General features: G+C 40.1%; 1 protein-coding gene across 1 annotated transcript in view; it reads right to left on the bottom strand.

Annotated features, from left to right (window-relative positions):
- LOC109476886 (plexin-A4-like) overlaps positions 1-27160 on the bottom strand; it is a 164836-nt gene that overhangs the window by 77215 nt on the left and 60461 nt on the right. The window contains exons 5-6 of the mRNA XM_019777900.1: positions 12131-12231; positions 8282-8405 (exon numbers count right to left, since the gene is read on the bottom strand). Of these exons, the coding sequence (XP_019633459.1) occupies positions 8282-8405; positions 12131-12231 (225 nt within the window). The remainder of the gene's footprint in view (positions 1-8281; positions 8406-12130; positions 12232-27160) is intronic.

The raw sequence follows: 27160 nt of genomic DNA, 5'->3' as shown, positions 1-27160 counted from the left end.
TAAATGAAACAACTGTTCAGAATCACCAAACTTTGGCAAAATCTCCAGCAAAGGCACATTCTGAAATGTGAGAACAATGATCATGATTGTAATGTAGTGCTCCAGGTCAGCTGACTAGAATTTGCCCACTTCCCACCCATTTTATTGGTCTATCAAGTTGGACTCTACCCAAATATGTGGTCCATTTGTCTGATATACACTGTTGACATCACAATTGGTCTCCTGGGACTTCTGCTTCAGGCTCACCTGGCAATGAGAACGTATCACACTGGCAATCACAGGGACGATTTTTGATAGTTCTGCCAATTGCAAATGCTGATGCATTACTGATAGCAGCTTACAATCCAAGGCCAAGTGCTGCTAATCGAAGACTGATTTGAGATTAACATGTGCCCAGATCATTTATTTCTTCCTCGTTCAGTGTATTTTAGCAATAAATAGCATAGCTTACAATGGATCAACTGATAAAGAAACACTTCAATGTACTATTGTGATGTATTGTCAGTAACTGGAATCATGCCAGAGTGGTGGCCTGTATGGGGCTTTTTACCTTTGGAAATGGAAAAGCTACAAATCATTACAAGTTCATATTGATATTAAAACATTAAAATTACATAGAACTGCTCATTGGCTAGGAATAGATTTCCATATAAATTTCATTATCATACAATACATGTGATACCAACAAAATTAGTTTGTTTTCACTACCTGCACCAATCTGATACCTCTCTCAAACTTTCAGGCCTCGAAATATTTTTTTCTGCATACCTCCACTGGTGCAAGTAAATAACATTACCTGCATCAGAAGTTTTACCTCCACCTCTCAGAATTTAGGAAGGATGGGTCATATTTAACACTGAGAGTGGCTGTCAACGCAGCCCTGCATGGCCCAGTGCAGGTTAGGTACAGGTAGACATAAAAAATACCTGCACAGCTCCAATTTTACCTGCACCAAACAGCATACGCAGGTGGTATTTCGAGCCCTGCACACCATTGTTCCAATAACCCCGGGATCAGGCACATAACTGGTGAGACTTAGACCTACACTGGAGATCACAAAGCTTATCATTATGTTTTGCCCACCTGTACAAGCTGTTAAGGCACCACCAAATCCCTCTGTTTGGAGTGTCCCACCTGTCACAGATTTAGGCATAAGCATCTAGGACTTTCCCCAAAGCCTCTGATCTCTGTGTTTATGTTTAAATACAGTAGGCCTCTACCTACTGACCAGTGGAGGGCTTGTCTATCATTGTAAGGACAGCTGTCAGAGATTATGTCTACAGTTAGAGTACATCACAGAGCTTTTTCACTCAGGTGCATTTCTAAAGTATAACAAGGACTATGGAGGTACTTTATGGGGTATTCTTGTTCAAACTAACAGACTCTTGTAGAGGATGAACATCCAAGGAGAGGGTCCACCTGAATCCTCTAGTTATAAACATCCTTTTAACTGCGAGTAATGGAATTATAACAATGAAAATAAGGGGTTAAATCTCTGGTTAGAAGTGGAATGGTTGCAAGCTGAAAATTTACCAAAATGTATACCAAAATGATGCCATACATGTATGCAAGACCCCTATTTATGGTTGCCATCTCATTTCGATCATTATCTTGATCTAGATGTAAATTATTGTTATGATACTTATGAATATTTACACATAGTCTACTTTTTATCTTTTCCACTAGATTTTGTACATCAACATTCAAATTTCTCGTGCTACTTCAGAAAGTGAACATTTTTCTCTGTTGTCATTAGTTGCTTTGAATACTAAAGTATGTGCATTGCAGTGTACGCAGGTCAATTCTTTCACAATTTATTGCCAAAATACTCACCCTTATATTTCAACATAACTGCATCAGACATGTTATACATAGCAGACGAACTTGACCTTCATATTCACGGACCCATGAGACTTTATTACAATGTACATAGGGGAAACCAGATGTTCCGAAAGATATCTCAACTTTCACATCTGTCAGATTGAATAGGAAGCCATCTGTAATACATCCTATATCTCCATCAGACATCTCCTCTTACAAGGACAGATGTAACCGACAGCTGTAGTTTCTTTGCTCTACATACACTGAGTGAGTATAAAAAGAGTGATAGGTCTGTTAACACTGCACAAAAGAACTACTGTGTTGTAACCAGTGTCTGATTCACTCCAATGCTGCTTTGAAATCCTACCTGTCTTTGGCAGACTGTATCCTTCATCCTGGGAGAGGTGCTTGTTCTACTTGGACACACCTGTTTACGTTTCTTAAGAATGAGAAATTTTAGCTATTAAGTCAAATGATTAAGGTAGCATCCTGAGCATCCAGGTGTTGTAGAAACCTTTTCTTCCTTAGCTTTCCCATTTTCTGTCAAGTTTTAATACATAACAGTATTTTCAACATTTTTGCAGCTTCCTTTTTGTTTAGAATTTCTCCTTTTCTTTAAAGTTTAAAATGTCTTCACTATTGCGACGAGGACTACTGGTGCAAACATGATTGATTTGGATATGTTAGCTGCAAGCTTCACACTCTGGTGAACCTGTCTGGGAGAGACCTCCAGTATTTTCAACATTTTTGCAGCTTTGTTTTTGTTCAAAATGTCTCCTTTTGTGTTTAAGTTTACGATGTCTTCACTTGCAAGAATCTCTGAATATTGCAAGGATTACTGGTGCAAACATGATTGATTTGGATATGTTAGCTGCAAGCTTCACACTCTGGTGAACCTGTCTGGGGGAGACTCCCTTCAGCCCTCATGTATCCCCGCTATATGGTGGTACTGTTGACATTCCAGACATGACATCAGCCTCTCCTCCTTTGTACCTGTGAAGTCCTGACAAATGAGCGTCTGCCTGGTATCATCTATCATCACCCCTGCGGAACCCAGCTCACCTTTATCACAGCAGGGAGGCTGGCTGTCAGCCGCCGCATCAGCATACAGATAACTGCAGCCTCTGCATCATAACCCGGGACCATCCTTTTTACCTCCGTGAAAAATGGAGGTCTCGTTTTTGGTCTGTCTGTGTGTGTGTCTCTGTGTTTCCGTATATTTCTTTGTCAGCATAACTTAAGAAGGCCTTTATGGATTGTGATAACATTTGGTATATGGGCTTGTCTAATTTCCATAATCAATGCAACAAATAAAAAAAAAATTACAAAAGCTATAAATATTTCATGGAGTTCTCTGAATTTTTGTTCATTTATTTATTTCCTGCATTCCTCAAGCAATATTTTCAGTGTCTGCATTTCAACTATACTATCATTCTATCCCTACCAATTTTAGATAAAATATGCCTGTATATATTGACAACATATTTCACATTTCAAGAACTACATAAAATATATTTCTCCACGGGGAAAAGAAACATAAATGCATCCTCTCTTTTACAATTGAGACATAAACCATTCACATAACTTCAAATGGTGAGATAAAAAGATTTTTGGGTAGCCCCAAAAGATTTCAACCAGTATATTACATTTTGTACCTAAGTCTTCATGGTTTAAATCACAATGAACAGCAGTTACTGTAACTACAGGTACAGGTACAATGTGCACATATGTGCACACACAGGTACAGGTACAGTGTATGTGCATGTTATAGGATGTTCCCTTGTTTGAGCTTAAGAATTGTGGGTTTAGCCAATTTTACCAGCACCTGTTCATGCTAGGGGCAGGGATATACACCTGTATCACATTGCTGTCGCTATCTTGTCAGAAGCTTTATTTGCATAATTGAGGTACATGTATCTGTACATCTACTTTAACCCAGCCATTTTGCAACCTTTTCATTATTTAGAAACAATATCTAATTGGATCAATTACTGTACCAAATGCCTGATTTATGCTGCTCAATCAAATGTTAATCCATTAATCAATGAATAGTGCTAACAGCTTTTATTTGCCCCTGACATGATCAATTGCCATGAAGGAGACTACTATACTTTGCCTGAGGGTATCATTGATTTTCCAGAGAGTACAATATCCATGAAGGTTCGGGTTCATCCCTCAACAATGAGGTCAAGTTTATTCTATTGTATAAATTCCAGAGAGGCAGAAACACAAGGCTGGCCACCCAATCCAATAAGAATGTGCCTGCGGATGTGACTGGACTGCTGATACTCATGTGTATGCACCGCAGATCATTGTTGCATATGAAAATTGACGAATTCAGACTGGCTCGTTAGCTCTTGGGTATGGGGGTATGGTTTTGGGTGTGTTTGTTTGTGTGTGTGTGTCAATTATTTTAATGACAGCATGTTGGAGGGGATATTGCCTCACTACAGACCACAAAGGTCAGACACAGGAAATCAGGTCCCAGAACCTGGCAGAGAGCCAATAGGAAGCTGGTAGTTGGCTGTTAGCAGACTGTCACAAAAACAGAGATATTCAGATTAATATTTCTGGGAAGTATGAAATCTCTGATTTCTTGTGTTACATTTCTTGTTACCCTCAGTCGTTTGCAATGGCCAGGCCCTCGTTTCCAGACATTCTACTCATTGATTATTCTTCACATCACTCAGTTGATTACAGTATATACGGGTAAATATCACAAGCTCACATTGGTCCACACATTTAATTCAATGAGCAACATGCACCTGTGCCCAGCATAAATAAAAATTTTGCTAGTCTTGCTAAATGGACATCAGCTACCGCTAAAACAGGATAGAACACTCAACAAGCCATCTAAACACTATCCATCATTTCTTAATCCCTGCAGAACAGTTTATTACATTCTAATTCTAAGTTATATCCCCCCTATGTGGATTGTTTACAGATAATCCAATTTACCTCCAGGGACAAATCCTTCCCAAACCCCTGCATGAGATTAGACCAACAGGTTGGTGATCACATGAAGCAATCTGGAGAGGTAGGCAGGCCTGTAGCCTGGAACATTACCATCCTGTTCCAAGGGAACCAGTAATGGGGTCATTGACATTGCCAGTCTTCTGGGTATATCCTGTGCCCTTGAAGTACTTTCAATGACTTCAGAATGTTGTACTCTTCTCGTTACAGGTAATGGCAAAAGTAATCTGGATTTGGAAGCTGCCTTAATTCTGTAACATCTGAGTTTTTCGTGACCGAAAGTTCTGCCTAGTCGTGCATTCTGCATGACTTTATTTTTATTACAAAGACAAAATTGCCATTCTACTTATGATACTAAAAACTTCGCCTTCCTGCTTCTCAACATAATCTGTATCTGTATCTGAGTATGTGTAGCTGGTCTATTTGCCGTTCAGCGCAATGCACACTAGCTTTGCAGGCACACACCTAACGACATGTTACACCCAAACATTGCACATCTAACAAAGTGGTGCTTAATTTAATATGTGTATTTCGTGATATGATATGATATGATAACAGGTGGATATCACAACATCAGAACATTTTGGTTACCAACCTGCCAGCTCCAGTTACATAGGGCTATAAAAGAACAGTCAAAATAGTTTCATAATTTCTTTTGTGTCTGGCTGGTGTAGAAGTAGAGGAATCTACATCACACCAAGAATCATGCCTCTATCTTTAGAAACCCCAACACAGCACCAGAACGGTCCCTGGGATTGCACTGATTGATGATGTGTCTTCCTGGCTGCCAGGCACGAACATGAGCTTGTTACAGTTCAGATGAATGACACAGTTCCCACACGTCCCCAAGGCTGAACTAACCCACCCAGCCCACCACTTGCAGACCTTGGTATCCACCTTGGTAATTCCACTCCAGTAGGTTGTCTAATCTAGACTGATGCTCCCTCCTTCCCATTACAGTCCCTTCATCAATCTTGTCCACAGATCTGGTTCAGACTTGCCTGTAGGAAGGCTGCTTTCAGGACATAATAATGGGTAATCAAACCTTTGGGAATGGGGCCAGGTCTACACTCATCCACCTGTTCTACTTTCCTTAATTAGGACAAGATTCTGCCATCACCTGTCAAAGAACATCTGAATATCATTTCAACAGAAATACTTAAAATTCCACTGTTAACTGAACTATTGGACTTTCTTAATAAATGTTCTAACCATTATGTAAATCCTGAACCAACTTTGACCTGCTTATTTAGTTATATTCGTTAATGTTGCACTCCCTAGTTTTTGACCTCAAGAAAGAGAAAAATAATGAAGGAATTCTGGTAGAAAAGTGATTTTTCATTGCCATTGGAATGGAACAGACCCATCATTCAAGCTCTCATCCCACAAAATTGTCGGAAGTTTGCAACCGAACCAGGGTGCTCTAACGGTGTGCTAATTTACATAATTGCAATTAGCCCGGTAACTATCTTTTCCCTTACGAATTCTAAAAAGCTGTTAGTCAAACTTAGGTCGGAGCTCTTTTCATTCACCTTTCTGACCTTACAGCTAAATAGCTGCCCTTTCAAACTACTAATGGAGGGCAAACTCAGTGAAGGTTAAATCTGTCTGAGAAGAATAATTGCCTATAATTACCTCATTGGATGTGCCTTTCCACCTCATTTCACTTCATGTCAGCTGTGTAGCTTGTAAGATTTAGATTTGAGTTACACATGCGGGCAAAAAACTGATGAACGAAAACTGCGTCGAGAACATATGTTCGGATCGTAAACCAGCCATCGAGGTAACATGCGATCTGAATATACGTTTTGGACGTACCTCAAAACAGGTCGATTTACATGGAGGGAAAAACTGGAAGTATGCAGTTTTCGTACGCTCGTGTGCATACACAGTTTTCGTACTGTCAGGTTTTTTCCTGTACATATGTGTTAATTGGGAATTACTCAGGTCAAATGCATGCTATGTTGATCACACCCTGCCAATTAATTTGTTTAACTAAAGGCTTTGGAGGTAATTGTGACAGAAAATTTCGCAATTGTATTCTTGTCTTGTTATACAATAATAATGCTTTCAGTGTCCTAATCTTTAAAAAAATCATGGTGAAAAAATACCTATTTTGGTAAAAAAGAACCATGAAAACAACTGATCATAAATCCAACTAGCAAACAGAAAAAAGTGATTTATAACCATCAGATTCTAACATGTGCAAAGCCGAACTTAAGCCCTTTGTTGGTTGCTGTTTCCTCTCTGGAAGAAAGCTTATGTCTGGAAGTCCCCAGCCAAGGCTAACTTCTAGATTAGCATTGACCCAACTACAGGGAAATACCAGAACAGGAGCGGCACCTGCTAATACAGTACTGATAGTAGCCCCAGGCTAGGTTTTGTCTCGCACACCTCCAGTAATCATCTGGGAAATAACCTATCTCCCACCAAGGGCAGGAGCACCCATAGGCATCAGCACCCTCAAAGGCGGGTCCCGAAAACTGTCAGATCCAGTGGATTTGATGGTGGGAAAATAGAGGGATTTTGTGACCTTGGCTATACTGATATTGGTTAAGTCTCACGGTGAAGGCATGTGATGTATAGAAAAGAACAAGCATAAGGGATGTTTAGTCATTCTGCCTATCCACTGAAATGTGTAAAACAAGTGCTTCATACAATGTTGTAGGGATGACCCGCTGCGGTGACCGCTATAACATTCTACAGCATACGTGAGAAGAAATGAGGAGACTTTTCCCCTATTCACCTGAGAATGGCTTGTCTCAAATTTTCTTCTATTGCTACTCACAACCCAAAACAGTATCTGATTTGGAACATTGGAACTGATCCTAGACATGGCTCCTGGGGGGTATTGCAAGATGGATGCATGGTGTGTTTTTAAAGATCTTGTAGGCTTTTCTGATAACACTTAATCATATATTCTTCTCACTTTCCCACTTGAGATTTTAACATGATAACAACATAGATTTACTGTACACTCTCAGCCTTTCATGCGTGTCAAGTTTATTAAAGGCACCCAAAGCGATTTCAGGGCAGTGAAACTGGAATTTGAAAGTCAATTTTCTTGTCATGTTTTTGTTGTAGTAAGTTGAAGCGGCCCTAGGCCCACGGCATATCTGTGAGGAAAAATGCAATGCGATGAAAAATGGTTGCTTTTTTCATATCGTGGGCTGGTTCTAGCCATTAATTGGTGCTACCAAAAAATACCTTGTTTCTGAGCTGTTTCGAATGCTACAAGTATGAAAAATTAATGATGACGAAAATGTGCTAAGAATTGTAAGCAAACGTCAATACCGTACACAAATTTCCTCATCCAAAACATTTCTTTTGCTGCCCTGAAATTACATAGCCTGGGTGCCATCTATTTTGTAACAGGGCTCCTTGCACTCGCAACCTAGAAAAGTTCTTTACCGGTATAAAACAACCCTGATGGCTCCCAGGCTATAAATTGCATTGGCCGTAAAAGAAAAAGAACTGCAGCACCTACCCTGACAATGCCCTGTGTGCGAGGGATATAGCCGGGATTAACACTGATGGTGGGGCACTCCTGCAGCGTAGTGGCCCAGCGAAACGTGATGTCAGCATCACTGCACTCTGACCTCCGAGAACACCTAGGAATAAGATGAATAAAATCTTCACTCAAACTAGAATTAAAGTTTGTTTTCTAGTCTATCATTACAATAACATCTTTTTATTAAAAACAATATTGCAATCTTAAAAAGCAATTATAGTTCATACAAATACACCTGTTTTTCTTCCAACTTATTATTAATCTTTACCCTTTTATTAAATTTCTAAATCATCCTTTATCTCTGAGCTGTTGATACAAATTCAATCAATATTCATATTCAGGCATATGTTATATTTACCTCCACCTTACCACACAATCATTTAAAAATATTTTTAATCATCATATTTAATTTGTTCTTATGGATATGGCTTTGACAAGTGGATAGGGGAGTGTGCTTTGTTGGAAAGGTCTTTGGCAGTAAACATTAGTGGCCCATACAAACTTCTCCTGAAACTTACATTGACCTAGGTCAATGGATGCAGTTAAAGGTGAGGTTTACAGTAATGCAACTGAGAGCGAATTGTCCCAGCAAACGCTCCATGCTCGAACACATCATTACATCACAAAGTCATCCTGAATAAGGTATTCCAGGGGAATCATGGGTCGGGTCACCTGGGTCTAAGGTGAAGCTCCGACTGTTCTGCTAATCAAGTTTGATGCTGAATTTAGAGAAGGGAAAGTTATGGATTCCCTACTATGGGGCACCAGTGTGCCTACAGATTACTACGTACATGCCCTCCCCGAAATGGCTCTCTGTCTGACAGACAAAATAGAAAATGGGCTCCCAAAGCTGACTTCTCCTGCACGTGACGAAATTAAAGGCAGCCCCGTGAGGTCTAACACTGAAAAGTCAGCAGATTATGTAGCTTCTGTGCCATGGCAAGCTGCCAGGAGATGGCCTAATAAGCTGAAGATGATATTGGACCTGACGTTACAATACGAATGCCTGGATAAGACAGCTTATGGACTACATGACAGGAATATAGAACTCATACCATGGCTTCTTGTGCATACCAAATAATAGAGATGTATTCAATTTTAGTTACTAACATCTGCAGATAATTTTCCTTTGAAAATATGCTAGTGGATCAATACGTTGTGAATTTACAATAAAAGGCGATTCTTCACCCGGCACAACTGCACATTTATTGGTCATGCGGAGCTGAAGGCATATATAACGTTAGCCCTTTTGTATCGATTTCCATTTGGGTCCTGCTCATCTTTCCTCCAGGGTTCCCACAGGAGTCGAGGCTAGGCCCTGCATGAGATACATTAAATGGATTTGGAATAGCAAGGACAAGTGCCAGGGATAGCCCCAGTCAAACAAAATAAAATCGATAGATATAAAATCAGCATGATTACAAATTATGGTTCATTCAATTGGTTCAGTACATGGCCCCTTTAGATCAAGATACACACTTTTCTGCAGTAACTATGATATCAAATGTCACCTAAGTTTGACTGTGTTTTTATAACAGCAATGCCATATGGATTGGGGATTACTGGCATGTATATAGTATAACTGTTACAGTACATGTAAACCATCTTTAGTAAAATTCAATACAATGTTCTGGAACCATGGGATAAAATCCTAGTGTGAATGTAAATTTGCATTCAAGTTGAGGAGCTCTTGTATGTAACAGGCATTGCAGGAAATTTTCCAAAATCTCAAGCAGATAGAAAATCCTTGGAAACAAAAATTGGACTTGGAGGTATTTGGTGTATGTCTCGACTTGCAATGCTTGAGCCTTTTATCTTGATAGATGACTGTATTATACCATATCATTCATTACAAGTACCTTGGTGCAAGTATAATGTCCTTGCCTGGTATGAAGCACAGTACTAAGGTCAGAATAACTGTGTTAATCCTCAGACCAAGGACATCCACTGCATCACTACAAAAAGCTTTGCATGGGCAAAAGCTTCTATAAAGTATTGTGTGTTTTTTGGGCCTCGAATCAGCTTGTCAATACATCCCATACAGACACAAGTTAAATTAAGGAATAGCTCTACAGCTGTACTGCAGATATACATGTAGCATGCAATTGGGAGGGCATGGCAAATCATATATGCAAATTATGTTTATAAAGTATAACTTTAAGCTCCTTCACAAAGTCATTCCACATTCTGATGTTTTGAAATCTTGACCAAAAGATGTACGACTAGATGAACTTCTTAGCATACAGCCCACCAAATTGTCCAATCTGTAGCAATTTGTATGGAAAATGCATGATGGGTATCTGACAGTGTGAATCCTTCCAGCATGAACTCTGTGACTTTCAGATCGCCTGGGGAAAGCAAAGGTTACAGCAAAGATTGGCACTTGGAATTGCATTACCTGTATGTCCCTCTCTGACCGCAAGATTGTAAATTTTGTAGTGAGTGTGTGTGAGTGTATTATTCATAAATTGTATGAAAACAGATACAATATATTGGTCCGAAAATTAAAGCCTTTAGGATTCTAATCATCATAATCATCATTGACGGTGTGGGCCACTACTGCATTCCTCTCACTTAGGGTCCTAAGATAAGGTTTCAAACTATTCATTTGGTCACATGTGATGTTATCTCAAGGTCACAACCACTGCCTACTTAATCCTTTGAAACCCTCAATTTTGGACACATTTTCAACTGATCTTGAAGGTTCATCTGTGTTGGTAGAAGTCATTTCAATATAGCTGTAGATTGTTTTTTATTGTTCTCTTCTAGTCAAATCTTACCAGTGTTCATATTTATCAGTACTGTGACCCCTTCCACTGCACATGAAGGGAAAGGAAAGTAAAGGGCTTAGTACTAGGTAGATGTGATGATGATACAACTCACAACCAAGTCTTCCAGAACAACCTTTGCCACCCCCCTCCCCCCTTCCATCCAACCTGGCTTTGACTTGACTCCCAGCAGGACAGGTCCACCTCCCCACACAGAAAACAATTTTGGCCCCATATGCCTGCCATTCATGCACCATGAATTACTGTACTTACAGACCTGCATGGATCAATATTGCAATTTGCCATAAACGTTTTTGTCCATTTCGGCGAGGCAGGAGTCGGTGTTAACTGTTACAGATAGACAGGATTACAATTTCACGCTCCGAATTTCCCTCGCCATTCCGAGAGGTAACTCCCTTCACGGATGATAACTTTTGGGTCGTCCAGCAACCGTTAACTTCCCCTGTGCAAAGTCATCTATCCCCTCACCTCCCTAATAGAATATTCATTGCTGCTCAGAAGGTGCATATGGAATGTTTCCATCACATATGGGTCAGCAGTGGGGCAGGCTAGGCTTTCAACAGCTGGCCAAATTACTTCAGTTGGTGATATCCTTTAGGTTATTTTAGGTGAAAGCTGTGTTATGCTTTCCCGGCATAAAACACAACACAGCACACATGACTCAAACCAAACGAAAAGACTGTAAAATGAAATCTCTGGCCATTAACAGATCCAGGCAACATTTGGACAACTCTGTTGCCCGCTTTAAAAGCCCTCGGGGAATTTGCAAGCCTATTAAATTACCAGCTGGCTGGTTGCCCTCACCAGTGGTTGGGTCAGTCAATTGATGTACTTGTTCTAAACATCCAAGCAGTTATGTATGTCCTTCATTATGTATGACAGTAACAGTAACACTTTTAAGTGCAAAAGGCAGCAGCATATCAGTTCAGTCACACAGATGCACACAAGAAACCATGCTTGGCAGTGGGTTACTGACTTATATGGCCACCAGTTTTAGATGCTGGTTTCTTGGTTTGATTTTTGTTTGTTTACTCACTTGTTGTCCAGCACACACCAGCCACAGTAAGGGTCTCTCACTCCCAGGCACTCTCCACAGGTGCTGTACTGTCCACAGTTCTCTACTGGTACCAACGTCACCTGCACAGGACACAAGGGAACATTCTTTAGTTACAAAGTAAAACTTTTCATGTACATATTTCTTTAACACCAATGTACTATCAAACTGATTTTTACCTGTATTGATGCATTTATCCCTGCATATACATGATTGTATGTCTTTCTATATAATAATATGGGCCTTTGGTGCCTGAAATGAAGAATTAATAAGTATGATCTCATAGTATGCACGATAATCCAATGGATATATGATTGAGATAGACTGTTTCAGCTTAGATATATTTATTGATTGACCTTCCTTCTTTGGTATAGTCTTCTAATTAGTATGCACAGTAGGGCAAATCGTCGTCTGCTGTTATCGATACATGGTATTGAAGACAGCCAAGAACATAACAATCAGGATTGCTAATGCAGCTGAAATTCCCACCTATTGAGTGATATTGACTGCTGCCCTTTTCATGACTCCATGTGCACTGCTGTATATAAAGCTGTTGTATCGCATGTTAATTGAATATCATTAAGAGATAAAATGTGTTTATGAGGCCATCTATTTAATTTGTTGGTTCTCTTTTTCTCAAGAAATTGAGAAAAGATATACGAAGAGACAGGGAAAAAAACAGGTCTATGCATTCTACGATAGGTCCAACTAGGAGCCATGAAGTCAACATACCAGGCTGGTTTATAGTTCAAACCATTACCACTGCATTGATAAATGGAAAAACTGTAACAACTAGGAAGGCAAGTACTTTTGTCAATTGTTTGGCTACAATATTAGCATTTTAGACTGGATTTATAACATGAATATTTTTATCTGCAGATTTTTTCCTGCAAATGATAAAAAATTAAGCAGGCAAATCCGAGAACCAATTGATTGAATTGACGTGGCCTGAAAGCGTGTGTAAGTGGGTATTCATCAAGAGGCAATTAATACATCTCAAGCTGGGGTAATAAAGGTCAGCTCCAAGGAAGACACTTGATTCCAGCTGAAACAGAACTTCATCCCTACTTAACTGCCGGCGATACATCAGAGGGAATTGTTTCTGGGTGGAATTGCACTGCGGGGGGAGATACTAGGCACCCTACGGAGACACATTGACCCTGCTGTTAGAGAAATGAATTGAGCCAACCTCTAATGATGACGGATCTCGTCACTACCTGAGAGACAGGAAGATCCAGCCGTTTGTTCCCATTATATCCACATTTACATGAACTTGTCACCAGACCTTACCTTACCCATTATTCAGGCAGCACACTAACACCGCTGACGCACCCATTATTTGGTTCAATAAATCCGACCCCTCCTGCTGCTGTGAGGTGCTTCCATAACTTAGAAGCTGCTCCACAGGGTATATACTTATAACTTGCCATAATACAGAAGTTATTAATAATTTGCATAATTGATGTCAAAATGAATGGACTCCTCGGAGGTAAATGATAGGAATTTTATACTTCTGACATGTGTAATCTAATCAACATAACTATGCATATATTATGTTAATGTGGGTCATTTGCATAATCAATGATAAAATGTTCAAATGAAAACTTACCTAAGGATACATTCTAGGACTGTCACATGAGGTAAATGTGATTCGAGTTGAAAAAAAAAATTGAGATAGATTATGCTAATTATAACCTGATTTTTATAATCAATGAAACAACTCAAGCTCTGAATATTTCATGGAGGTGGGAGGTCTCCAAATATGAGGTTATAAGAATATTAAGCTAACAAGCTGAAAATATTGAACTAAAATTTGCTGCGAAGTCCATACTACCTATATTGTAATGTAAGTTACGGCACCAATTACTGACAAGACTATTAGGTGCAACTGCAATGAAGGGAACTATAATGTTAGGCAATTTTTACATTTTTTGATTGATGGCTTAAATATGAAGGTAGTATTTCCTTACCATGTCCATCAATTAGATAACAAAGTAAAAAGTTTCTTTCTCCATTTTAGAAAATTGTCCATAATATGATGATGGGCAGGTTTACTTGTGCATAAAACCAATGAAAGTTCCTCACCCAGAATCCAGCAGTAATGGATATGAAAAACAGAAGGCCTACATAATGGAAACTGTACCGTCACCTCGTACCTTTCATTAGTTTACCCTTGGCCTATTGCTGACCTACCAGCAATGCAATGTTATTGATGATCAATTCCGCATCACCGAGTCAAGTTCATCAGTCTGTGCCAAGTTGAGGAGGGAAAACAACACCAGTGATTTTTATTAGTCAGATACAACCTACTTTTGCAGGAGTGTTCACTGTGATACATATTACAAAATATACCAAAATTGCATTTAGATTCTTGCATCATAAATCTATAAGATTAAGTGCTTTAGTTTATTTCTACCTGCTGATGTGAACAACAAGTATGACTTCTGCCTCCTGCCTGCCAAATCACAATGTTCCCTACATATTCCCAATGCCGAACTGAACATAGGGACGCGTCTTGACTGCCAGTAATTCTGCTGGAGTCAAAGCTAAGGCCAGCACCATGTGACTTTCTGCATCAGTTGGGTGCAGAGACATGTAAGAAACTAGAATAGAAAGATAGCTACGTCTGATACTGAAAGACAGTAAAAAGCAAGCTGCTTTGCCCTGCAGAGAAAGGGCTTCACTCCTACATATCTTATCAGACCAGGCTAATCCCAGAGGAGAAACTGCACTTCTTCTGTCCCAGGGGGAGAGTCATCTGTGTGGCCTCTCCATCTACACTAACAGCCAAGGACACAGATGAATCCCTTTTAGTCTGTTTCAGGAAGGAAAGGCCACAAACAATCACACCGCAACTGCCAGGAACAATAAAACCTCAAGCCGGCCAGCGTCCAAGGCTTGGTACAGACAGACTGTCTGCGACACGCCGCTCAATCTGCTAGTCAACGGAAAGATCAAAAAGGAAGTTCCTAAAAAGGTTTCAAAAAGCTTTCAGGTGTGCAAATCCAAATGGGACCAGTAATGGACATTCTTTATAGGGCTGTCAGGTAGGCAAGCCAAAGGCAGTTTGTGTCTGTGCCTTTTTTTAACCAAACTCTTCAGGTTGCAAAACTAACTTAGAACTCTATGCATCATTGTCTCATGTTGTAGATGTAGCACGAGTCTATAAAATCACAAATGTGTCTAAAAACTTCAAGAAACAAAAGTTCAAATTTGAGTCATCAATTACATGTGAGCATACAAATCATGACACACCAAGTCAACGAAAAGAAAAAAGAACTTTCTCCAACTGAGTTGGCCACTCGCAGTAGCTGTTGATCCCTGAACAAAATCACAGAAATGAAACTAAAACAACCAACTACATTGATGTTAGGATATATGAGTCATTAGAATATATACAATTTGAAAAAAATCAATGACCAACTATCCAAGTAGCAAGGAAAATCCACAGGTCATGATATCATCTTTAGCTTTCCAACAAGTTTCGAGTTTGACAAATCTTCACCAATGCTGGGTGCAAACTTTTCAACAGCATTGTTGAAGCTCCCATCATGATACTGACAATGTTATATTTCATTCATTCCATTTTGCTTTGTAGTTCCTAGCTGTTGAGTACACCCGAAGCTTTACAGGTACAATGTACCTGACCCTTTGCCACAGAGTGCCACATGTGATGACTTTTTAAGGCAAGAGTGGACTCAAACAGGTGGAAAGTTTTCATTGATGGCTATCTATTAGGGCTATTGCTTTTACCATGAGTTGTACAGACACAGTACTGTACACGAGTATGCATGTTGGCACTGTATCAGTGCTGAAAAGTTTGATAAGGATGGCTAATGGACATGCCATTAGCACCCATACTTACAGTGCCAACAGTCTTGCCTCTCCTGACACCGTAGCTTACATGGAGCTTCCTGCCAAAATGGGTCTGAATGCTCAAAAGGCATCCATTTAGACTACCGTGGAGAACCTCTTCTGTACATTAGCTGGTGGGGACAAGGGGTTAAAAGGGCCATTCATGCACTGCCTTATGCAGACGCAGTGTTTCTAGCCAGCCTGACATTTTTTTCCTGTCATCTCAATTTTATTCGCAAAACATCATGCCCAGCGCTGAAGATGTGACATAGGGCATGCTCCTCTGGGAATGGGGCATACTCCTCCGGTTTAGAAAACTTCACCCTCTGCATTTTCAGTGGAAAAGTTTGCTGGCAGCTTAGTAAGTATGATGACATCTCTATCCATATCTTAACACACCAATTTTAGTCAGTCAAAGATGATGGATTGGGCAAAATTAGTTTCTGTCATGAGCTGCGAAATTCCGTTTAATGTCAGAAAGATGGACTCTGGCTAGATGATCTATAGTTTTCGATTTACTTCGACATACACCCTAGTGATGGATGCTGACTGTAGACAAGACCGTCTTCAATCCAAGTTTGACATGTTCGTAATGACAAAGACAATACGAACTTGGTAATAAACCGGGTACTAAACTATATGCTGCTGGGAACTGCAAAAAGTGATACCATCATACACTCAAACATACCCTGACCTCTGTACAGCAGTAAAGATGAATGTCAAAAACAACACTTCGCCACTGCCCTGATGGTAGATATGTATCCAACCATTTGTAAATATATCCACATCTGTAGTCTTCTCAAAAACTCATTGCAAGACTGTGGGTTACTGATAACACAGGTAGAGAGAACTGTAAGCTGATACAACAGTATTGCTAAATGGGCCATGCAGGTAAAGATAAGTGCCTGGTGCACATAATCCCCAATATTGAGGATGGCTCCATTTTCTCCCAGGCCTCTGAGATAAGGTTGAGCAAGAAACGGCCAAGGTCCTTTGGCCATTATCATTCAAGAAACGGCGAACGAGAAAGTGCGAGATTATAAGAGAGACAAAGTGCACTTCCGCCTTTACCCATCTCTTACTGTGGAAGGATTCAAAGGATTAGAAAAATTCTTAACTGTACAGTTCCATATCGGGGTCACCTCAGTGCTACATGTATACTGGTCACTGCCTCATGGCAGAATATACTGCTTCTGTACTTACACTTATAGTTGGTACGTACACTGTACATTTGTACAAGTTGTGTATGCAATTTATTGGAACCACCATGTCCAGTACTGAGCACCTCTCCACTGGTCCATACTCCTACCTGGAAAGTGGGGCTTCGAAATCAAACAAAGTTCTTGAAACTTGTAAAAACTACACCGCCCTACTAACAGGATTTTCACACAGATAGACTCGGCCGTCCAAAAGGATGGTACATTTTGTACGTCTGCTCAGCAGTTGTAGGGCTTAAACCTACAGTGAACGTCCACTAGAGTTGCCCACCCCATTTGTCTCTCTTAGTTCCACCAGGATATTGTGGGTTTCAGGCAGCCCTGCAGAAAGCCGATGTACTCCACATTGATGAGCCTAATCCCTGGTGGCAGCACAGCCTGAAAGCCAATGTTATAAATTAGGAGGCATGCAGAAGTTGAAGGTATATTCTTCACATTTGCTGCACTCCTGAGCAATACAAACTATAAGGTGTCTAGAACCTTCCCCTGATGAGAGGTACACACATTCAACTGTCTGACATTGGCTGACCAACCTTCTGATGTTTCCACCCGCATTTAGAAACCTCATATGTTTGCCACTCTGTGGTTACGGCTTTCAAAGTGGGTAAAGCCATCGCTCAGAAAATCTGCATGCTTCCAATCAGCGCAGGATGTATTTGGACAAATCACGGGCCTAAGAGATGTGATGGGGACGGCGGAAAGTTGGGGGAACCATTTGACGAGATGGGCTGCGTGGCCTTTTAAGATGATGTTCACGTTCCTGCCGTAAGCCCCAATCAGAACCATTTATCTGGAGAATTTCCCATTGATCACGGCACGAGTTCTGGGGGCACTCACACAGGCTCATTCCTAAGCACCTCGCTCGAAGGTCGGCGATGATTCAAAAGGAAATCCTGTTATCATTCAAAAGATAAGAAGTGTTCATGCAAGACCTTTTCCAAACTTTCTGCTGCAAAACATATTAAGAGATAAGACAAAAGTCAGAACTACGAACAGAACCAAAACTTCAGGCCATTTAAAACACTAAGTCTTCATCCATGCAAATCTTCACAGTGTATCAAATTCTCATCACCAGGTAATTGCAAAGAGCCGAACGAACCAATGACGGCAGATTACCTGCAACCTACATAACTTTCTGTTGGAATTGTTCCAGTTTTACTAGTAATCTTCCTATTCTGGAGTCAATCCTTACTTACAGTTTACTTCATTAATAATGAGTTAAACTCTGCATACCAAGTAAATCTTACCTTCCTTAGCTAACAATGTATCATGAAAGAACAACAACTTTTCCAGTGTCAGTGACCACAAAATGGGTATTGAGGGAACTATGTTTGATGCGAGTATAATTTGACAGTGACCTTTCTATGCTGCCAGGTATACAGGTGGTGACATTACAGATCCCTGCAGGGAAAGTCATTGATTCTTCCTGAAACATATGGACAGTTTCCAAGAACTATTTAGCTTACACTGCTATTTTCTAAGAATTTCTTGAAAGAACATTCTTTGCCCTTGACATATTCTTGTGCCCCCACTCCCCAAGCTTTCTTTCTTGTCTTGATGAAACAGAGCGCACCCATCTAAAGTACCGCTGAGGTATTTTAACTAAAATCTTTGCAGTGATTTTAACGTATTCCATCTCCATCAGATGCTAGAAGTTTATGTAGACGAGTTTCCACAGTCAAGCAGCAAAACAGTGGACCAGCCAAACAGTGTGATGACACTGCCTGGGGCTCTGTGACATTAAATAAATGTTACAACAGCAATATCTTCACACATAGCTACAACGCAATCTGTAACTGTGTCCATAGCAAATTGGGAAACAGTTTTTCAGCCTTCGCGATACGTGTAGTTATGAACCGCAACATGAATTAAAAATGGCCGTGACAGAGTAGTCTCACATTGCCTCCAGACCCGGGTTAAAATATGCAGAGGCTGATCCAGAATGTACTTGACTATTGATCCATATCGCCCGGCGAAAACGAGTTTGTGGATTGAGGCAAGCCGTCGCTTTCCTATCGCTATGCTAAATGTAGCTGATTTCCTCCTGAAGCGGGGAAACAGACCTGGAGGAGGAAGTGTCTACCGTGGGATTGACTCTACCTGGGGGGAAACAGCAGATGGGATTTCGAAGGAAATCATTACGAAGAGCTGAGTCACTGGGAACATTTCATTAGATGAAATGTCAATTTCTGAGGAGTAATAGTTCACCCTTATCGCCAGTCATGCTGTCACCATTGCCAGTGTGGTGTGGCCTCCCTGATACCTGAAAAAATGTTTTGTCCCTAGAGCAAAAACACGTTAAACTTTGAGATTGAGAGTTTGCTTGCTACCTCTTGGGATATTGGTCTCTGTGCAAGCTAGGGATGCACCTCATTCTACTGAATTTCTTCACTAGGCGAGGATGTGGAATTTCTTACTGATACATGGGCAGGAAAACATGGGTAGAAAACATTAAAAACATGAACAAGTGTCACAAGGTGAAAATAAGCGGCTCTTCTCCTGCCATTTTGTCATGCAACATCTTGCGCCACGGGTGTCCTGCTGTGCTTCTAAAGACAACCGTCACTGTCGTTGAAGCGTCACTATATATTCTACATGTTTCTTTTTGTAAAGTGGGCCATATTCAAGGCTATTAACCATCAATCTCTGTGAGTATTACCAGCCTTCCCATATCTTACAGGTATCATCTGAGCACATCAACCAATGTACCATCCTGTAGGGTACAGTCTAGGGAGGAGACCCATGTGTAGCAGCAGGAGCTGTCATGAGGAGGCAATCCCCTGGCTCTACAGTAGGTGGAACAGGGAGTGTCTGGCTGTCACAGAACAGCTAGGAACATGTAGGAAGCTGATGCTCTGGTAATAGTAGGGATATATCCAGGGGGCTATGTGGCATAAAGACGACTGCGTAGCTTTGCTGGGGATGCTTCAACACCTGTCAGTTGCTTGGCTGACAACACATCCCAGTAACTTCATGAAATTCTAATTACCTTCGCCAAGAAGGCCATCTTTCCAGCAGTGTTTGTGTATGTGTGCGTGTCTGTGTGTCTATGAAGAAGGCTTATACATGTATATGGACTGTCTTGATATTTGGTATGTGGGTAGACCTTGATGAAACCTCTATATGATTAGATATTGTGCCTGGTTGTTTGTTATGGTACTGCAGCAGAACTGCCAGTTTTGATATCTCTGATTTTTTGGCAATAGTACATTCAAACTAAACCTGACCATGATTTGTTCAGAATTATTTTGAGACAGTGACAAATTTTCCTTGCTTACTTGATAAGTTGTAAGAAAAATGATGGGCATTGAAATTGGGACTCCTCATTATATTTATTAGCAATACATGTCATACATTGTCTCTAATGTGATGTAAGATAAAACATTTATTGGAATATCAACTACATCATATTATATCATAAACTGGAATATAAACTAGGGAAGATGGGCATCCTGAGGGTCATGTTTGAAAGGTATAGATCAAAGTTCACTCTATCACCAAATTACCCCCGCCAATAATTGATTCTGCAGTTTCTGCCCTGAAGCTGAGGCACCTTTTTGGAACAATTATTGGAAAACATATTATGCTCAGAGCTCTTACTGCAGGAATTCCATTCGCCATGACTCTGACAATATTTTCTGATTTGACTCCCATGGCACAAGCTGATTTTTATGCACATATATATATTGTGCACAAGTGTACTAATATAGCTGCATAAACCTTAGAGTCACTATTGTACTGCAACAATCCACTGAACACTTACTTACTAATCCTCTTCATCCCTTGTGAGATATATGCACCCAACACAAGGACATATAAATGTACGTTGCACAATGTGACATGTAAAAACAATGCATGAATGTCTGCCATGCATTCTTCTTCATCTGTCATCCTCAAATGAGGTAAAACATGATGCTTTTTTGAGCAGCTAGTAGTGCAATGTGGCTTTCCATCTGCTAAACGTGTTTTTAGCCAACCACAGCCCAAGGATCCACGGAATTTGATCCATATGGCGAAGCAATGGGATATCCTGCCACTTACGCTTCGCCATGCATTTAATTACCATAATTGCAGGTTGAATAACATGTATCTTGTCATGAGGATGCACAGTGAATGAGCTACGCTGAGGTAAAGAATGTGAAGTAAGGACGGCATGATTTGTGAAGAGTTCCATGCACAAATGTGTCAGCAGAACATCAAATTTCAGACAGTGGGTGTGCCTCCTATACAGCCTCATTACAGATAATACAGTTTTCCATAATTACTTACTCATATTTTTTATGTACATAATGTTATGTTTATAATGTATGACACTGTAATGTTCTGTATTATTGTAGTGTCTGGGAGGGCAACTTGTAAAAGTGTTAATACACCTGTTTCGCCCTTCCTTCCACTTGTATACACATAACATGTCCTCTGCATTTGTGTACACTGCCTTGGCCAAGTGTTCCACATTTACTCTCTGTGGAGATACATGTACTATATATGTCTATAGCACCGCTGCGTTAAATGTATGGTGGTATAGCATTGATAGCCTGTTGTTAGCGGGCGCCATATCGCAACACAAGACATTGAACAATCACGTTGGGGTTTAGTTGTAACTCCTGCTGGAAAATGGCAATTATAGACAGCTTTCCAGCCTCATATCAGGTAATAAGGCTGGTAACCGTACTATTACACGTAAGTAATGAAGAACACGACCTTCAAAAGGACGTTAGAAGAAAGATAAGAAGGGTGAAGATAATTATAAGCTCCTGACGATGAAGACAGCTATCCTCGGTGGCGAGATGGGTCCAGACTTCAAGAGGGTAATTTGTGGAACCACATCTGGGTTCAAAACAGACAAGCTATATCAAGTTGCTAAATCTAATGGCACACCAGGGAACTACTAAAGAAATTGTGGTGTAGAATGGATCAAACCTAACTCATCAGAAGGACTTTGAACATTTCAGAATGTAATGAGCCTGCACGGATGCATGGGAAACTTTTGTCCAATCAGGGGCCACCTAAGGGATTTCAAAATACTGCATCTTAGCAGTACAGAGTAAGATCAAGACTATTCATGCCTAACATTTATGTGTCCAGAGAAATTTTTAGTCTCCTATCCCTTCCCTTCCAAGGGTGATTTCAATATTCCCTATACAAAAACCATTAAACCATAAACAACATGATGGGCAGTTAAAGTGAAGAGCACTTCCACGTCTCTGTTCCGTGTTTTAAAAGGCAACAAATTTGACCTATAGGCTCTTGAACTGTGAGAAACGTTGGAAAACAGCACATAACCGGATCAGCATCAGAGTGTTTTTCGATAAAAGTCAAGCACTTTTATTGCCTGCAAAGCAAATCTCCATCATCTGTTGCATTAAGCCTCTAAGTTGATGCTAAAGAAATTTTACCGGTCAAAATACATCTGGGTACATAAAAGTGCAAGTGATGGGCTTAGCCATTAGGAATGACAACCTCTTGTAAACAGACTCCCGTATCTTCACCACTCACCAATGTATGACCAAAGCACTCTGCACTTCTGACTATATCACAAAATGCTATTGTAACGATATGTCCTTTTCAAAACCCTCCATATGTTAACATGTTCTTTCAAGTTGATGCCTTGAAGAACACCATCACTTTTGATTGGTAAGACATGCTGAACATTGGCACTGGCCACTGAGGGCGCAATGCCCGCATGCAATCATGTAACTCCTCCTGACTCTATCAAACCTTTATTTCCGTTAGGGTGTGCTTCCACCCCGCTACATCCCAATGGATCGGAGGATAGGTGCCCTTCGGGATCACATCAATATCTTATGGGCAAGATCATTTAATTTGCACCAGCCTCAAACGGGATTCAGCTTTCTACAGATGTTCAAGGTCACATTCCACAACTTTGGTGTACTGGAAATCTTTAAACTGCACGAGGCAACGAAAATCAAATAAGTCATGGCCCACAGAGTTTAATGTTGCTGGAGCTATATTGCCCCTGCCTTGCACATGAGGATAACCTTTGCATCCGAAGAGGCAGCCCCTGAATATGATGAGGCATGCGAGAGATGCGTTCAAATGGTATAATCAAGGTATACCAACTAGCATGTAAAGCGTGTAAAATCATGTACATCCAATAATGGAGACTTATCTGAGAGTGTTAAAAGGCATCTGGCCCCTACTGGGTAATCCTCAAGCTCCTACCCAGGGCACAGTATATGTGTATTTACCCACAGACAATGGTAAGAAGGTACAGTGACCACCATGATGGGTTGGGTGGTGCGTACATGTCCAGTATGTCCAGATTTTCTACTAAAGGAAGTGAGGAAACAAATTCACCCACTGTGTCATCCATATCTTTATTTGGTAAATAGTGATGCACGTTTGTAAGAATTCAAATGCACCAAACAAGTTCAGCGCAGTCCCTAACACCTGATTGGTTGAAGATTTCCGTCCAAAATCTATAACCAATATACCTCTACATGTATGGCAACTGTGGAGTTCTGTCAAAGCTAGAATAACTACCTATTCCAGTTCAGTCTTTGGGGTTGTTTTCGGAAAGGTAAAAAAAATGTTCACAGCCCTACAGTCTCACTTTATCAGCTGTCTACAGAGTGCCCAACATGTTGGCTAAAAATAGGAAACCATGTTTCTCATGTTTTTCAATATACTCCGACCCAAAAACCCTGTCAGTGACACTAGTTCAGTGATTGTGACATTCAAAGTGGATTTTCTTGCACATGTGGAAAGTTACAAGTTTCAATACCAAAATATTCTAGGGTTTAAGAAGAAAACTTTAACCCGATCTAGCCTGCTTTGATGTATGTCAAGAAGGTACATTCAGATGGTACGTGTTCCTTTCCTTGTGACCTTATATACAATCCGCGATTAGGTCGATTTACATGCAGGAAAAATATGACTTGTACAGTTTTGCCGTCAGGTTTTTCCCTGGGTATAAATCGGGTCACATGTACAGGCTGTTGAAATCTGATGTGATCTGGGGCCATTCTTGAGGAAGAAACCCAATTCCCAGGGTGGCAACAAATGTCATGTGCAGTGAGGAAGACACAACTTGTTTGACATGTCCCATCCTCCTCCTCCCCACCTTCATGCCAACAGGTCAGCAGCACAGGGCGTCACACCTGCTCCAAATTACAGGCAACAGGCCGGGTTTACTATCCAGGAATTCTACCCACAAATTTCACAGGGGGATCAAAACAGGGTACATTCCCTCTGCTGGCTATTTAGCCTGGGTGCCAGACCCACAGCAGGCTAGGCCCAAAGTAATATATCCCAGTGCTCACTGATTTACAATACTTTGGGCCCACTCTGCTATGGGTCTGGCACCCAGGCTAATGGCTATTGGAACCCACTAGTAAGTTTTTCACTGTTCAGGTTACAGTTTTCTCCACAAATGCTGCACATTATGAGGAAAACTTAAGTGTTAGTCTTGATAATCATAAGGCCATGTTTGTTTGTTTGTTTGTTTTTATTAGATCTCCATTAGTGTTCAACTGACCACTATTCTTCCGGGAGTCCACATAAAATTGAAAATTATAACAACAGAAATGTACAGAATTCAACTCAATATTAACATAAATTGAATAATTTAAAATAATCAACATAATTAAGTAACATAAGTTGAGTTCGCATCAGAGTGATCACTGACATTATAAAAGTAACATAATTAAGTAACATAAGGTAAGTTCGAAACCAAATTAATAATCAGTTAATGTAGTCAACCATGAAACAAATTAACAACAAAAATCTCTTGATTAAACAAATTGATAATGCAACTCAAACCAGAGAGGGAGAGGTCGGAGGTCAGAATGAGAATAAATTATAGTGGTAACTCAAAATACAGTAAACTGAGGTGGTAACTCAAAATACAGTAAACTGAGGTGGTAACTCAAAATACAGTAAACTGAGGTGGTAACTCAAAATACAGTAAACAGAGGATGTTGATTTTGTTATCCTCTGGGAACTCAAAACCTGATGCCAGCGAATAAAAAAAAGTTTGCCTTCATTATGAAATCTACCTTTGAAGAGATTTTTAATACACAGAGTATGGCATGGCAAATAATAAACTAATCTTCATTTCTTCACATTTTCTTCTTGGCCTTTGTAACTGATTTTGGCATTCTATGATATAAGTATCGTTTTCCAATATCTTTTTTGGTGACACCTCAGGGTCGGAGGCATTTTTTACTGTAACAGTACTTTGAAAGAATTTTACAACTGCAGATTTTTACAATTTACAATATGGTTGAAAACTTTTTAGGGAAACGGATGAACATCATCCACATAATCAAATCAACATGACCTAAGAAAAAGAACTTTTATTTCTGTACCTTGTAGAGCTGTGTACCGGTACGCAGTACCGATACTGTACCGGAAAAATTGATTAGGTACAGGTCCAAAATACCTAATCCCTCAGTACCGGTACTGTACCTAAACAATTTCACACCAATTTTATGCCTATTTGTGACCTCAAATGTTTAAATAGCTGGTTAACAATGGGTGCCTGTGTAAGGACAGTGTGTTCATGAAAACAAAAACATCTTAGTTTTGCCTATATTTTATCTGAGCATTCGCCATAAACAAAGAATAAACCTTAACTATCAAGTTTATTTATGTTTTTTTGTTATTGAAGGAGTTCAGAAGAGCATATAAATTGGTCGAATTGTTCAGGTACAGGTTCAGGTCCGGACCTGTACCTAAACCTGTGTACCTGTACCTGTACCTGTACCTAAAATTTGTTTAGGTACACAGCTCTAGTACCTTGTACTAAGACAGTAGGAGAACTGAAGTAAAAGAAAGGAATCAAGGCATAATGTTTCTTCTTGTCAGGCATAATTTGAGTTTGGATGAATTTACTTGGAGTTAACATTAGTCTGCATTCATGTCTCATCTCCCTGGGGTACATAAATTTTTACGAGGAAACATGGCTCTGGGTACATCTGATGTACATCAAGGTCTGCCAACCAATAACATTTTAACTGGGGTTTAAACTCTACAGAGCAGCATTAAAAACTTAACAGGACCAGATTGCGTGTACTGTACCTCCTTTACCTCAACCATAAGTTCATGTTTTGACATCTACCAATGTGAACTAAAGTGGAATGTCTGTTGAAAGGAGTAGTTGATAATATAATTAATAATGATGGACAGAAAGTTTCTGTTTTTAGAGAACAACAATTTTTGTCTTTTTCTTGCTTCCAAACTTTCTTTCTGAATAAAACCTTCTTCCTAAAAAAATCTTGTTACAAATTCGCTACCTGCATCACCATACACTGTAGCTGACATAACACAGATGTATGTTCTGGACTTTCCTCTGCAAGTTCAAGATTGGCACACTTCTCACAGTGGCCTTAGTGTAGATTTCTTTGAAGAATTGCACAATTTGACACAGTTTTAAAGTGCCTTTCTGGTCTTGGCTGGTGGGCCTGGGAACCTCTGATTTACTCACAGAATACATCATAGTATGATACTTTCCAAAATACACTCTGAATTAGAGTAACAACACTGTTATGCCTGCATTTCAAGTATGACCTTAGTTCAAGTTACAAAATTAACCTTAAAATGTATGTAACATGCTTCATTGTTTTCACTGATTTAAAAGTTTTAGGTCTCAACAAAAAAAGTACACTGTCAGTTTGGCTACCATTACCTGTATAAAACCAAGCATACCTGCTTTGGGAATTGGAATGTAAATACGACCTGAATGTCATCAATTTTGTCTGCATGGTACAGCTAAAAACTGTAAACTGATGCTTAAAACACGCCTGGGCCTTTGTAAAATAAATGTATATCAAGTTGCTCCCATCACTGAATTTATGTCCACATAACAAGGCTTTAATCAGGAGTTACTATGGGGGAAGTGCTCACCAGAGTGCACATGACTGCACTAACTCATGCCTGGTATTACAGTGCTAACCTTGGTCATATCAAAACTTCTAAG

This window comes from Branchiostoma belcheri, unplaced genomic scaffold (genome assembly GCF_001625305.1).
Source record: "Branchiostoma belcheri isolate BF01 breed outbred unplaced genomic scaffold, Haploidv18h27 scaffold4, whole genome shotgun sequence".
NCBI classification, from domain to species: Eukaryota; Metazoa; Chordata; class Leptocardii; order Amphioxiformes; family Branchiostomatidae; genus Branchiostoma; species Branchiostoma belcheri.
This window is presented reverse-complemented; position numbering and strand designations above follow the sequence as displayed.